Below are 13,626 nucleotides of genomic sequence, written 5' to 3'. Positions count from 1 at the left end.
AGGGTGTCTCGGTGTGCATCGAGCCCACTGCCCAATATCGTACGGCGCGACGCTAGGCAGCTCCGCCCAGCAAGAAACAAACAAAGATGGATGCAACTCACGGACAAAGAAGAAAAACACGCCGCCAGCTAGACAAGAGGTCGTCCATTCTGGTATTTTGCTGCTTCTGCCTTTTGAACTCATTGCCAACGCCTTTCCAGCGCGAGGATGCTTCGGCAAAAAAGAAGCGTGGGAGAAGGGATGATCGTCGTCATGACGTCGTGGTCTCTCTCTTCCACTTCTGTTTTTTTCTTTTCCGTTCCCTTTTCTTTATCTTCGCATTTTTTATTCCTTGCTTTCATTGACCTCTAGTATCCCACGGGCAAATATCGTCTAGAGCCAGCGTGGCCAGGTAGTGACTTTGGGGCGCTGAGTGGTTCCCCGACCCTCACTTTTTGTCTCCCGCATTCCGCCACAAACCCATAACATGGTATTCGCTTCCTCGTGTACGACGAACACCCAGGCGATCTTCATTCGGACTGTCATCCCACGCTCAATGCTAGCCACTGTGCTAGCATTCCTCCCTTATTTTGCTTGGCTGCCTTCTAGACTCGCTTTAACGCATTTACCGTCTCGTTCGATTTCTTGTCATTTTCTTTCTCTGTCGTCATCCAAAGCAACTCGTGTGACCGATGACAAAGGATGCTACTTGCACATGCTGCAAGGCCCTATAGGCTGGCCTGTGGTTGACTGCACACGCGAGCTGCACCGTTCATCCGATTCGGCTACCACAATGTTGTTTTCTGTGCCTTACATTGCGCTTCGTTGCACAGCGCGTTGTATCGGGACAGCAATGTGTCCCTGCACCTGCGAGGTTGTAAGGGCCCTGCTTTACAGAACCAGAGGAACGTCGTTCTGCTGACCGGAGCGGCCCGTGAACTGCTTCGAGCCTCGTTGCTGAGATCAGTTTCATACGGCATGTATGGTATTTGTGTGTCAGTGTCCTGTGTGATTTGGATATGTAGATTCTGTTGCAATGGTCCTTTTTCGTCCGACACCGCACCCACACTTGTCATGATAACTTCGTTATACCTGCTATCGGTGATATGCGAGGCAACGACAGAGTATTTGTTCTCGGTTATCTATGTTGATTTGAGTCTGGTAGGTATCTATTCTCATTCTCTCATTCTCCGTTCTCTTTCTTTCTGCCTTTTATTTCCTTCGGAATGTTAAACGTAAATGTTTCATCAGATACATTTTTGACGTCTCGCTATTTCTGCATAATATCGGCATCGAACCATCGTCTAGGCAGTCAATATTTGCTCTTTTATCTGCGGTTGAATTGGAGCGAGTTCATGGGACAGGGGTGGAGCCATACAGCCGTTCTAATATGGAAGTTTGCGATGTTAAATTTCTCTACAAGTATCCCGCGCAAGGACTCGGGATATACCCATTCAGACTTGGGTACCACATAATTTTACTCCTCACTTTCTCCTCTTTACGAGACTGTATCGCAAGTATACGTACAGAGGCGGCCGGCTCGGAATCATCGGTTGTATTTACTTTAGGAAAAGCTTATATCAACCGCAGAAAATAAGAAGAAATGGGCAACAGACGACACGGTTATATGACAAAATCTTGTCATCGACCGTACAATAACGTGCAGCCTTGTATTATTCATTGACGGAAACTAATGACAATGAGAGAGAAGCCAGAAAAAGAGCAAGAAGGAGCCGTGCCGGTACTTATAAGACGGAAGACAGCCACGATTGGGTGTTGTGCATTTATTCTCCCCGTTGTCGCGTGAATTTGTTGAGTAGACATCAACGGGCGGCTGACATTCGTCTCCTCGAAATCAGACGAATAAGGGCATCGGAGAAGAACAGCGATGAAGCAAACAATAGGTTATAAGCTGCTCGTACGGGCTTCACTGGCGACGGCCGTTGTTGCCCGTGTCGCCTCCACAGCCAACGCTACCAGCCCCGAAGCTACCAATGTTGACATCAACTTTGCATACGAAGCGACCCAGCTCACCGAGGTTGATGTCGGAAACTTTTCCGCCATTGCGTTTGCCAATGCCACGGCGGCCAAGGCGGGAGTGGCCGGCCCCGCCTGCCGCGCCTTCCCCGCCTCCCACGACTGGCCGTCGATTGCTACATGGGCCCGTCTCAACGACACCATGGACGGCGCCCTGCTGCACCCTACACCACTAGGTGCCGTATGCTACCCGACCGCCAATGGCACACTCGGGGCGTTCAACCAGACGCGGTGCCGTGAGCTCGTCTTCGGCTCGTTCGACTCGCGTGTCTACATTGACGACCCGCTAACGGTCTTGACGTCGTGGCCCCAGGGCGGAACATGCGCTGCAACATTGTATCCGCAAGGAACGTGTACACGAGGTGGGTTTCCCGAGTACGTGGTCAACGTGTCGACGGTCAAGCAGGTACAGGCGGCCGTCAATTTTGCACGCAACGAGAACGTGCGCCTTGTCGTCAAGTAGGCCACTCCCTCCACCCTAGATCATGTTTTTTTGCTCTTGCCTTGACATTCTAACCCCTTCCATAGAAATACTGGCCATGACTTTGTTGGTCGGTCGACGGGCGCTGGCTCTCTCAGTGTGTGGACGCACCACCTCAAGAATTTTGAGTTTCTACCGCATCATATCGTCACCACGCAAAACGGCAGCACTTACTACGGCGGCATGGCGGCTCGGGTCGGCGTCGGTCTCGAGGCGTGGGAGTTGTACCAGTACATGTCGCGCTATAATATGACTCTTGTTGTACCCGGCGGACAGACCGTCGGCGCCTTTGGCGGGTGGATGGCCGGTGGTGGGCACTCGTCGCTCGGCTCGTTGTATGGCATGGGTTCCGACCAAGTGCTGTCGTTGCAGGTGGTCACGGCCGATGGGCGCTTTGTGACGGTCAACGCAACTCAGAACCCGGATCTGTTCTATGCTCTGAGAGGCGGAGGACCGGGGTCGTACGGCATTGTGACGTCCGCGATTGTGCGCGCCTTCCCAGCCGTGCATGTGTCGGAGACCACGTTTTCGTTCCAGATCGGAGATTCGTATGCAGGTTTCAATTTCTCGGGCTTGCCCTTGCCGCCATTGAACACATCCAATCCATCAAACCTGACAAATCCCTTTGGGGGGACAAACCCGTTCAATTTCACCACGCCACTCGCCAATGGTACACGCCCGCGCCCCCCTCGATTCCGGCAGCCTGTCACGGCGCCCAGCGTCGAGGCATTTTGGGAGGGTGTGAACTCGTACTTCCGCTTCAGTCAGCAGCTCTGTGACGGCGGTGGCACCGGCTACAGCTACATCTCGCAGCTGTTGCCGGGTTTCCGCGACAATGACACCATCAGTAGCAGCGCAAACGGTAGTATTTCAAACGGTAGCTACAGCTTCTCGACCTCGGTAGAACTTCCCGGCATGACCGCTGTCGAGGCCCAAGCATTCTTGCAGCCCCTCTTCGACAGTTTTAACAAACTGGGTATCCACGTCAACAACACATTGCCGCGCATATCCGCCTCCTGGGGCCCCGGTTCCCGGCATGGTGCGGGTGACAGCCCCGGCGATGGACGATTTGCGACGCGCCTGTTCCCCCGGCGCAACTGGGAGACGGACAGCATGTTTAACGCCACGATGACAGCATTGCGTACCGTCATACAGTCAGGCTATTCGTTCCACGGCGTACAGGTAGCACCGTCGCTCAATCTACCAGCTGTCCAGTTCCCAGGCCACAGCTCCGTTAACCCAGCCTTCCGAGACGCCTTGATTCATGGAGACGTCTTCGACAATAGGAGGCTTGGAGGCAGCTATGGTTCAGGCTCTGGAGCACTGTTGAATAACACGGCTGATACCGTGGCAGGACGTCAGAGGGCAGCGCATGCGCGCTTTGAGGCTGCCATGGGCCTGCTGCGTGCCGCCACGCCTGGATCTGGAGCATATGTCAACGAGGCCGATCCTGACGAGCCCAACTGGCAGCAGAGCTTCTGGGGCGCCGAATACAACCGCCTGCTGGCTGTGAAGCGTGCCCGGGACCCTTGGAACGTTTTTTGGGCACCCACTACTGTGGGCAGCGAAGGTTGGTCAGTGCGTGTAGACGACAACCTATATGCTGGCTCGCAAAACGGTCGACTGTGCCAAGTCACGGCCCCGGCCAGGTTAGAGGATCTGGGCCCTAGTGTTGAGGATTCGGCAACGCGAACTGTCTCGAAACGGTCGTTCATAGGACCAAGACACATCTGAGGGTATCTGCCAAGTAAAACAGAGGAGCTTTGGGGGCCAAGTCAGATGAGCCAACGAGCTTGCGCATGGCGCGTTATAATATGCAGAGGCACTCGTATTTGCATCTTTGAATGGGCATCGGCACACACGAGTCTTTTTCCATGGCTTTGATCTTTGTCGCTGCGAAAATGAGGTCACCATGAACACGTGTCACAGCCTTGTGGTATGGCTAACGCACATGACATCGCAAAGGGGGGTGGGGTTGACGGGCTATATATGATGTTGATTTGTTGTATGCACAAGCAGTCGCTCACGGCAGCGGTTCGCCTCATCCAGCATTGGTCAGGCAGCCCTGCAGTATGAATGAGATATCCACCGGAGGAGTTTCAATGGCATGGAAACGTGTGGGATCTTGAGAGACAAAATAAATAGAGGAGCAAGCTCCTCACTTGGAGTTTGCTAAACAAGATAGAAACCACGGTTGTCCATCTTGTCGAGCATCACTTGGATTCGTTCTATCACTCCACAAATCCGAGTCTATCATGGCCAGTAGCAGGCCCACGGCAAGGACCTTTTCGTGCGATCCTCCGTGTTTTCGCAAATTCAAAACTGCCGCTGCCCTCGAGAATCATAAACGAGATGCCCAAAATCATGCGCAGGCTGGATTTCTTGCGAATGCGGTACCCACGAACGGTATCTCAGGAAGGATGAATCGCGGCATCTCAAGTAGCGGAACCGGTACAACACGCAATCGCCATGGAGGCCGAGGGGCCACTATAGTGGCCAGAACTACCACCACGACAAGGGCCAAGAAGAAGCAGGCCACAAAGACATCACGCTGCACCCTCTGCGACAAGCTCTTCGTAACGGACGAGGCACTCGCCGACCATACCCGCAATTCACGCAAACATAATATGGCGGTGGTAAGTCACATGAGGAATTGTGTCCAGCGAGACAGGCGACAAAAAGAAACCAAACCTCTAGGAAGACAAGAAAACTAAGAAGGAATAGCAAGCAGAGTCTGCAGGGCCGGCCGCTTTGGCCGACACGCCGCTCGACCGCTTCTTCCAGAACTTTGACTCATTCCCATACGATCGCATCAAGCCGCCTGCCGAGTCATTCCGGCAGCTCGGACGCTTCTTCCATTGGCGACCCGAAACAAAGGCACGCCAGCGAGCCTGGGCAGACTACCAACGGGCGCTGGTGGACGAGGTACAGCTCTGGTATGGCGACGTGAGCGACATCACCGCATGGCACGACCTCTGCAGGGCGGTCGGAATTCGAAATTTGCCGCCAACAACAACGGAGTGCAAAGCAGCGGTGCGGCGGACGCACGTCAACATTGTCGACCTGATCGAATGGGGTCGCAATGGACGGCCCGCCAACAGCCCTGTGAGAGTTTACAGGACGGTTGAGATGCTGAGAGTGTATACAATGGGCACACACCGAGTCTTCCCTCGAGGAGCGATGATCCGAAAGGAAGACGGTGCTACTAACATCGTATTGCGATACTTACTGCGGGACTTTGGGGCTTGGATGGGACAGTGGCGGGATGCCGACGCAAGTTAGGCGTGCATCACAATGAGGTGAAGGATAGAGAATGTGTGAATAAACAACGCATAGAAGAAGGGAAGAAAAAAGGGGGATGACGATACACTTATCTCTGAGTTGGGAAGTAAGTGGGAATGAAAGGGGGAAGGAAAGAGACGAAGACAAGAAGAGGAAGGAACCATCTGTGTAAGTGAAAACGGTGGAGCTTCAGTAGCTGAAACGGAGCGTATAACGGTAGCTTCCCTCCCAGCAGAAGGCTCGGGAAGGATAACTCACTTCGCGGTAGCGCTGGAGACGGTGCCGGATAAAGTCGTTTCCGATTCGATGGGCCACTGGAAGTCCACTGTGCGGGGCACCATAACCGTTCGGGGACAATTGGCCTGTCAACTTTTTTATGGTTTGCCCCTCCTTCCAGTATTTTCTTGGGGAATGCACATGAGGAAGGAGCGGCACGAAGGCATAACGAAGGCAATACCGAACCTGCAAGAGTGACTCACGCTGCAGCGAAAACATATCTACTCTGCATTTCTGGCGATACTTGCTGTCTGGAAGTCAACAACGCTCGTGGTGACTACTTGGCGCCCTTTTCTTTCTTTTCTTTTTGTTTCGTGCATTTTCCTATGCTCCTGCAGCAGTAGTCGTTCACCATGAGCATCAACTTTCCGAAGACCGAGGAGGAGGTCATCCGCTTCTGGCGTGAGATCGATGCCTTCCAGACGCAAGTCAAACTGAACGAGGGCAACAAGCCCTTCACTTTCTACGATGGACCGCCGTTTGGTACGTTGTTCTGGAGGAGGGACGAGCCTCGGACGCTGTGACGCGCAATTGGGTCCTGCGAACAGTCTGCTAACACACGTGCGCTCTCTTTTAGCTACCGGTAAGTCTCACCATCTCGCGATGTTTCGTGTTCACGACAACCATTTTTCTCGAGACAGCAAACACCCCTCGACCTCCACCGCTTGTCGACATCATACTGACCACTTTTCATAACAGGCCTGCCCCACTACGGCCATCTGCTGGCCTCGACCATCAAGGACATCATCCCCCGGTATTGGGCCATGAAGGGCTACCACGTGCCGCGTCGGTTTGGCTGGGACACACACGGCGTGCCCATCGAGTACGAGATTGACAAGAAGCACGGCATGTCCGCCCAGGACGCCGTTAAGAAGATGGGCATCGCCAAGTACAACGAGGAGTGCAAGGCCATTGTCATGCGCTACTCGGCCGAATGGCGCAGCACCATCGAGCGCCTCGGCCGCTGGATCGACTTCGACAACGACTACAAGAGCATGGACGTCCGGTTCATGGAGTCCTGCTGGTGGGTCTTCAAGCAGCTCTTCGACAAGGGCACCGTCTACCGCGCCTACCAGATCATGCCGTTCTCGACCGCCCTCGGCACGCCCCTCAGCCACATGGAGTCCAAGCAGAACGAGAAGTTGACCCAGGACCCGGCCGTTGTCGTCGCGTTCCCCGTCCTCAACGTCGAGGGTTATGAGAACACGTCTCTGCTCGCCTACACCACCACCCCTTGGACCCTGCCGTCGAACCTGCTCATCGCCACCCACCCGAACTTTGAGTACCTGGTCATCCTCGATGAGGCCAGCGGCAAGCAGTACATCCTCCAAGAGGCTGGCCTGACGCTCCTTTACAAGAACCCCAAGAAGGCCAAGTACAAGGTCATCAAGAAGATCAAAGGCCAGGAGCTGGTCGGCTGGAAGTATGAACCGCTCTTCCGCTACTACGTCGACAAATACGCCGACTGCTTCCAGGTCATCCCGGCCGACTACGTCGAAGAGGGCGAGGGCACTGGTCTCGTCCACCAGGCACCTGCCTTTGGTCAGGAGGATTACGACGCGGCCGTCGCTGCGGGCTTCATTACCCCCCAGCGTCTGCCGCCTTGCCCGGTCGATGATAAGGGCTGCCTGACCGACGAGATCCCTGAGTACGCCGGCCAGCATGTCAAGGTTGCCGACAAGGCCATTCTCAAGGACCTGCGCAGCACGGGCCGCCTGCTGGTCGAGAGCCAGATTATGCACACGGACAAGTTCTGCTGGCGTTCTGATACGCAGCTTATCCGCAAGGCGGTGTCCTCGTGGTTTGTGCGTGTCGGCGACGCCATCCCGCAGATGCTCGACAACCTAGAGAAGACCACGTGGGTGCCCAGCGCAGTCAAGGAGAAGCGTTTCACCAACTGGGTCGCCAACGCTCACGACTGGAACGTCTCGCGCAACCGTTACTGGGGCACGCCTTTGCCGTTGTGGGTTAGCGACGATTTTGAGGAAATTGTCTGCGTTGGCAGCCGCGAGGAGCTGCGTCAGTTGAGCGGCCACGAGGGTTCGCTCGATGACATCCACCGTGACAAGGTTGACGGCATCACCATTCCGTCGCGTAAAGGTAAGGGCCAGCTACGCCGCGTGAACGAGATCTTTGACTGCTGGTTCGAGTCGGGCTCCATGCCGTACGCCTCGACGCACTTCCCCTTTGCGGAGAACACGAAGCGGGACGACGACCCCAACGGCCCACCGGCGCTCTTCCCTGCCGACTTCATTGCCGAGGGTCTTGACCAGACGCGTGGTTGGTTCTACACACTGACGGTGTTGGCCAACCGGTTATTTGGCCAGTCGCCCTTCCGCAACGTCATCGTCAACGGTATCGTGCTAGCCGAGGACGGCAAGAAGATGTCCAAGCGCCTGCAAAACTACCCCGACCCGGGCATTGTGCTGTCGCAGTACGGAGCGGATGCGCTGCGTCTGTACATGATCAACTCGCCGGTCGTGCGTGCCGAGTCGCTGCGCTTCAAGGAGTCGGGTGTCAAGGAGATGGTGTCGCGCGTGCTGCTGGCGCTGTGGAACAGCTACCGCTTCTTCTCGGAGCAGGCGAACCTGTACGAGAAAACGACGGGCACGTTCTTCGTGGCCGATCTGTCGGTGATCAGCGACGGCAAGAGCCTCAGCAACGTCATGGACCGGTGGATCCTGGCGGAGATGCAGAGCCTGCTTAAGTTTGTGGAGGCGGAGATGACGGGATACCGCCTCTACACGGTGGTGCCGCGGTTGCTGTCGTCGATTGAGGACCTGACCAACTGGTACATCCGCTTCAACCGCCGCCGCCTCAAGGGCAGCGCGGGCCTGGGCGTCGACGACACGACGGCGGCCATGAACACGCTGTTCCAGGTGCTGTTCACGCTGGTGCGCGCGCTGGCGCCGTTCACGCCGTTCATCACCGAGCACATTTACGGCCTGCTGAAGCCGCATCTTAGCGCCGAAGTGCGCGGCAGCTTCAAGGACGACCGCAGTGTGCACTTCTTGTCGTTCCCGACGGTGCAGGAGTCGCTCTTCGACGAGGTCATCGAGCGCAAGGTGTCGGCGATGCAGAAGGTGATCCAGCTGGCACGCACGGCCCGCGAGCGCTGCAACGTGTCGCTCAAGACGCCGCTGCTGTCGGTGGTGGTCATTGCCGACAAGCATATCCTGGCGGACGTGGAGGAGCTCAGCTCGTACGTGCGCGAGGAGCTCAACGTCCGCGACGTTATCCTGACGAGCGACGAGGAGCAGTACGGTATCGTGCTGGAGGCGCGTGTGGACTGGCCGACGCTGGGCAAGAAGCTCAAGAAGGACGTGCAGATGGTCAAGAAAAACTTGCCCGGCCTCACGCAGGATGAGCTGCGCCAGTTCCTGGCCGAGAAGAAGATCAACGTCGGTGGCATCGTGCTCGAGGAGAACGACATTTCGATTGTGCGCGTCCTGGGCTCGTCGGTCACCGCGTCCAAGGACGGCAAGGCCGCCAAGGGTGCGAAGGGAGCCAAGGAGGAGGCCAAGGAGGAGGCCAAGGGCGAGGTCAAAGAAGAGGCTCCTGCGCCGGCCGAGGGCCCGGAGGGCCACGGTCCCAAGTGGGAGCCCGGTTTTGCCGACGATATGATTGTACTGCTCGACACGACGCCGCACCCGGAGCTGGCGGTCGAGGGCCTGGCGCGCGAGATCATCAACCGCGTCCAGCGCCTACGCAAGAAGGCCGGCCTGGTGCCCGCCGACGACGTGCGCATGCACTACCATGTCGTGGAGAATCCCGACGAGGTCGACCTGGCGTCGGTTGTGACGTCGCATGAACCGCTTTTCCAGACGGCGCTCCGCGGCACGCTGGAACCCTCGTCGGCGGACAAGGAGCCTGAGGCGCTTATTGTGGAGGAGGAGCAGGCCATTGGCGACCTGTCGTTTATGCTGCGGCTGCTGCGCATCTAAGAGGGGGGAATAAAAAAAGAGTAGATGTTGGCAAAATGGGTATTTACGACGATATAGGGAGCTGAGGTTTGGTAATTTTACTTCATGATAGTCACTTCAGGTACGGATGTATCATTGCGTGTGTTTTTATTAGAAAGAATGAAAAATAAAATAAAATAAAAATACAACGATCCAATATAACGAATGACCTCTCTAAATTTGACGGGGTATTTCTTGGTAATTATGTCACGACGTATGGCGTACAGAGGACGGAACACGACAGTAACAACAGCACACTTGGCCGTGGCAAAACAAAATTAAATGGGTTTCATTTTCCCGCTGGAACTAAAGCCGCCTCTCTTGCCTTCGATGGAACGAAGAGAAGACTGAACGTTACGACCGGAGAAAAGAAAACAAGACACACCAAAAAACAACCAATAGTACAACGCGACGACGAGACGTAGAAAAAAAAAAATTACAAACAGCTCTCCATTTGACCTCCTCACAGATCCACATCCTGGAACGAGTTGCCGTCGCCAGGCGTTGCCGTCTTGTTGAGGCTGCTGTCTGCCGCCGCGCCATTGCCGTTGCCGTTGGCATGGCTACCGCGTCCGCTGTCGTCGTCCTCATCCTCCTCTTCATCGTCTTCGACGCCGTCGTCACCGTCGTTTCCATCCTCGGCCGCTTGGCTCGCATCCTGCTTTGTCCGCAGGGCCACCTTTTGCTCATGGCCGGCCTGGTCGCCAAGCCACACCTTTTGGTCGTCGCGGGTCTCGGGCTCGTCGTCGTGTGCTTCTGCGGGTGATGTGGCGGCCGACGATGGCGGCTCTGCCGCGGTGTGGCTTGACGGAGCTGCTCCTGCTCCTGCGGGTGGTGTCGTGGATGAGGAGGGCGCGTCGGATGGCGACTGGGGCAACTCCTTGTTTTGGTTTGGCGTCGGCGGTTGCTGCTGCTGCTGCTGCGGCGGCGGGACGACAGGCTCGTTGTCGTTGGGGCCGGTCGGCCGCACGGCGTCGAGGTAGTACTTGGTCACACCGAGAATGCGGCCGTTCTTTTCACAGGCCTCGACCCACTCGGGGCGCACAACCGGGATGTTGAGCTCGACCGCCTTTTCCCAGGCGACGCCACGGCCCTCGGTGGTGACAAAGTGGGTGGTGTCGATGCGCACAGCGCCCGGGTCGGCGACAAGCTTGGCGCCAATGCGCTCGACGGCCGCCACCAGCCGCTCCCGCGCAGCGCCCGACAAAATGCCCGTCGTAATGGTGACACCGCTGAGGTCGGTCATCTTGTGGGTGCGCACGACGAGTTTCTCGCTGCTAAAGGTGCCCGCGCTGGTGCGCAGGACGAGATGGAAGGTGTACTCGGTGTCGACGGCGAGGCCTGAAATCTTGGTGGAGTGCATCTGGAGGGGACGGGGGATGTTGCCGGCTTTTTGGCCGTTGCGGTAGAGCGACAAGCTGGCGAGGTCGGCCGTGGCGAGCCGGATGGGGTCCCACTCGAGGACGACGCTGGTCTGGGTGGCATTGCGGCAGCGCAGGACGGGGGTGGTGGGCGGCTCGACGCCAAAGGTTTCGTAGATGCGGTTCTGGAGGGCCGCGAAGCTGTCTTTCGCAGCCTGTTCCGAGGCGCGATTGCGGCTGACCGCGATGTCGACAATGGAGCCCGAGGAGATGTTGGGCGGGAGGAGGATGGAGGGGAACTCGATCTGGCAAGTAGTTAGGGCCCAATTCTAGACACTGCAACAAAGACAGGGCGAAGGACGGGGTGGCATACGAGGCGTTTGTCTTGGGTCAGGAGAACCGTCACGCCGGCGTCGACCTTGCCGACGGTGAGCGAGACCAGCATCGTGGCGGCGTGTGAGTTCGTGTGTATATGTAGGAGAGGAAGAAAAAGGGTCAAGGCGTGCAGCAATGGGCGGTTGGTTTCGTGGTGGGCGTGTGCTGTAGCTGGCGATGCGGTCGATGGCGATATGGTGATGCGGGATGCAGAGAAATTGATTAATTGGGGGTTGGAGATCGATTTGAGGACACTACGTAAAGTGTCCACAGGCGGCCATGTCCCAAGGACAGCACAAGGCAGGAGCGGCCTGGCCAGACGCGGACCCACAGTGCCCGAAAGCGGACAGCCAGGGGCTGGCAGCTGTGTCCCACTTATTCCCAAGCTTAGACGGCTTCCATCTGACCACTGAAAAACGTGGAGCCAGGGCACAATAGTGCTCAATGTGGGATCCATAGGGTTATATCTGGGGGTTTCGGGTTCTTCTTAGCACAAGAATAGCGAATGCCTGTTAGTGTCTGATAATCTTACCTGGTATACCAAATAAAGACCAATGCTCTCTATTTATTGTTTGCGATACAGCGTGACGGGATATAAACCGATAGGTTTGAGCTATTGTCCGCTAAGTATTTCATTCATATTCCATGCATATCCACCGTCACTGGGATGGCCAGTCAACAACAGCTACACTGATAGCAGGCCACAGCAGTGTCAGACAGGAAGATGTATAATTTTGTGCACAAGCATGATCACAGCGTGCGACGCTCTACGGCATCGAAAAACGCCTTGAGATCGTCCATCTCTTCAGGCTCCTTGATCCAATGGCCCTCCTGCTCGGCCCCTTCATACTCGTGCCACTGGACGGTGAGTCCTACGCCAGTCAAAACCTGCTGGGCGTGCCGGCCAAGTTCAATGTCCACAAAGGCATCGTCGCGTCCGTGGGCCCCAAAGATGAGTGTGTCTAGGACTGATGGTGGTTTTTTGTCGTATTGCTGATGTTGTTGTTGTTGCTGTTGTTGTTGATGTCGTATGTGAAGGCGAAGGGGTTCCGTCATCTCCAGCACAAAATGATGAACGTCGCTGCCACCTCCATCGCCGAGCCTGCCAAGGTGCTTCTCAACGTCATTTGCAAATGGCAGCCAACTGCTCACAACGACAAAGCCGCCTAACGGACGCTCTGGCCTGTTTGTGCCAAGTAACGTCCACAGGGCCGTGGCGCCGCCCAGGCTGATGCCACCGAGGACAAGGCGCGAAGCGGCACCGTCAGCATTGTCGACAGGGCCGGCCTCTTTGCAACAACTTGATCTCGCTGTCGACAACCTGCTCCACATGACGTACGGAAGCTCTCAGTCCCGGCGGCTGTAGGTCCTGCCGCGAGGTGGGATCGGCCAACGAATACGCCTCGAACCAGGCAGGCACCCACTCCTCAAAGGTGGTGTTCCAGGTGCAGGCCGATGAGGGAAATACCCAGCGCCATGTGGGCAGTTTGTCCGCCAAGGTTGTCCGTGGATCGCCTGGATTGTCGACTCCTTCGACCTGAGACAAGAACATCTCAAAGAGTTCCTCAGAAAATTCCTCGCCGGTACTGCCCCGGCCATGGAGGAGGATGGCGGTGTGGGTGTGCGGGTGCCCAGCTCGGGGTTCAACAATGTGAGAATTGCCAAAGCCCTGTTCAGCCGGATCTGCAGTTGTCATCTTGGTTTCTGTAGGGAATGAAAACAGCTGAGCGTATTCAAGTACATTCGTAGCAGGTATGCATAACGCAAATTAATGTCACGTGCAGAGTACATCGTCGTGCGAACCAAAGTCCCGACTCCCTTGTTTTTTAATTTCTGTCTGCAGAAATAGCTTGCATGTTCTTACTTTGTGTAT

General features: G+C 56.1%; 4 protein-coding genes across 4 annotated transcripts; 2 read left to right on the top strand and 2 right to left on the bottom strand.

The window, feature by feature from the left end:
- Positions 1–1,867: 1,867 nt before the first annotated feature.
- Positions 1,868–4,231, top strand: SPBR_01388 (uncharacterized protein; the record flags this gene model as incomplete). Its single annotated transcript, XM_040759699.1, has 2 exons — positions 1,868–2,475; positions 2,545–4,231. The coding sequence occupies 2 exons, from the start codon at positions 1,868–1,870 to the stop codon at positions 4,229–4,231; spliced, it is 2,295 nt and encodes a 764-aa protein (XP_040619506.1).
- A 686-nt stretch (positions 4,232–4,917) lies between these two features.
- Positions 4,918–9,999, top strand: SPBR_01199 (isoleucyl-tRNA synthetase; the record flags this gene model as incomplete). Its single annotated transcript, XM_040759510.1, has 4 exons — positions 4,918–5,133; positions 5,222–5,602; positions 6,400–6,538; positions 6,755–9,999. The coding sequence occupies 4 exons, from the start codon at positions 4,918–4,920 to the stop codon at positions 9,997–9,999; spliced, it is 3,981 nt and encodes a 1,326-aa protein (XP_040619505.1).
- A 481-nt stretch (positions 10,000–10,480) lies between these two features.
- On the bottom strand, positions 10,481–11,823 carry SPBR_01732 (chitin biosynthesis protein CHS5; the record flags this gene model as incomplete). Its single annotated transcript, XM_040760042.1, has 2 exons — positions 10,481–11,683; positions 11,752–11,823. 2 exons carry the CDS (start codon positions 11,821–11,823, stop codon positions 10,481–10,483), a joined length of 1,275 nt encoding a protein of 424 aa, XP_040619504.1.
- A 680-nt stretch (positions 11,824–12,503) lies between these two features.
- On the bottom strand, positions 12,504–13,449 carry SPBR_01922 (uncharacterized protein; the record flags this gene model as incomplete). Its single annotated transcript, XM_040760232.1, has 2 exons — positions 12,504–13,040; positions 13,093–13,449. The coding sequence occupies 2 exons, from the start codon at positions 13,447–13,449 to the stop codon at positions 12,504–12,506; spliced, it is 894 nt and encodes a 297-aa protein (XP_040619503.1).
- Positions 13,450–13,626: the final 177 nt, after the last annotated feature.

Source organism: Sporothrix brasiliensis (genome assembly GCF_000820605.1).
Source record: "Sporothrix brasiliensis 5110 chromosome Unknown Cont18, whole genome shotgun sequence".
Classification (NCBI taxonomy): Eukaryota; Fungi; Ascomycota; class Sordariomycetes; order Ophiostomatales; family Ophiostomataceae; genus Sporothrix; species Sporothrix brasiliensis.
Note: the sequence above shows the minus strand (reverse complement) of the source record. Positions and strands in the feature narration are given on the sequence as shown.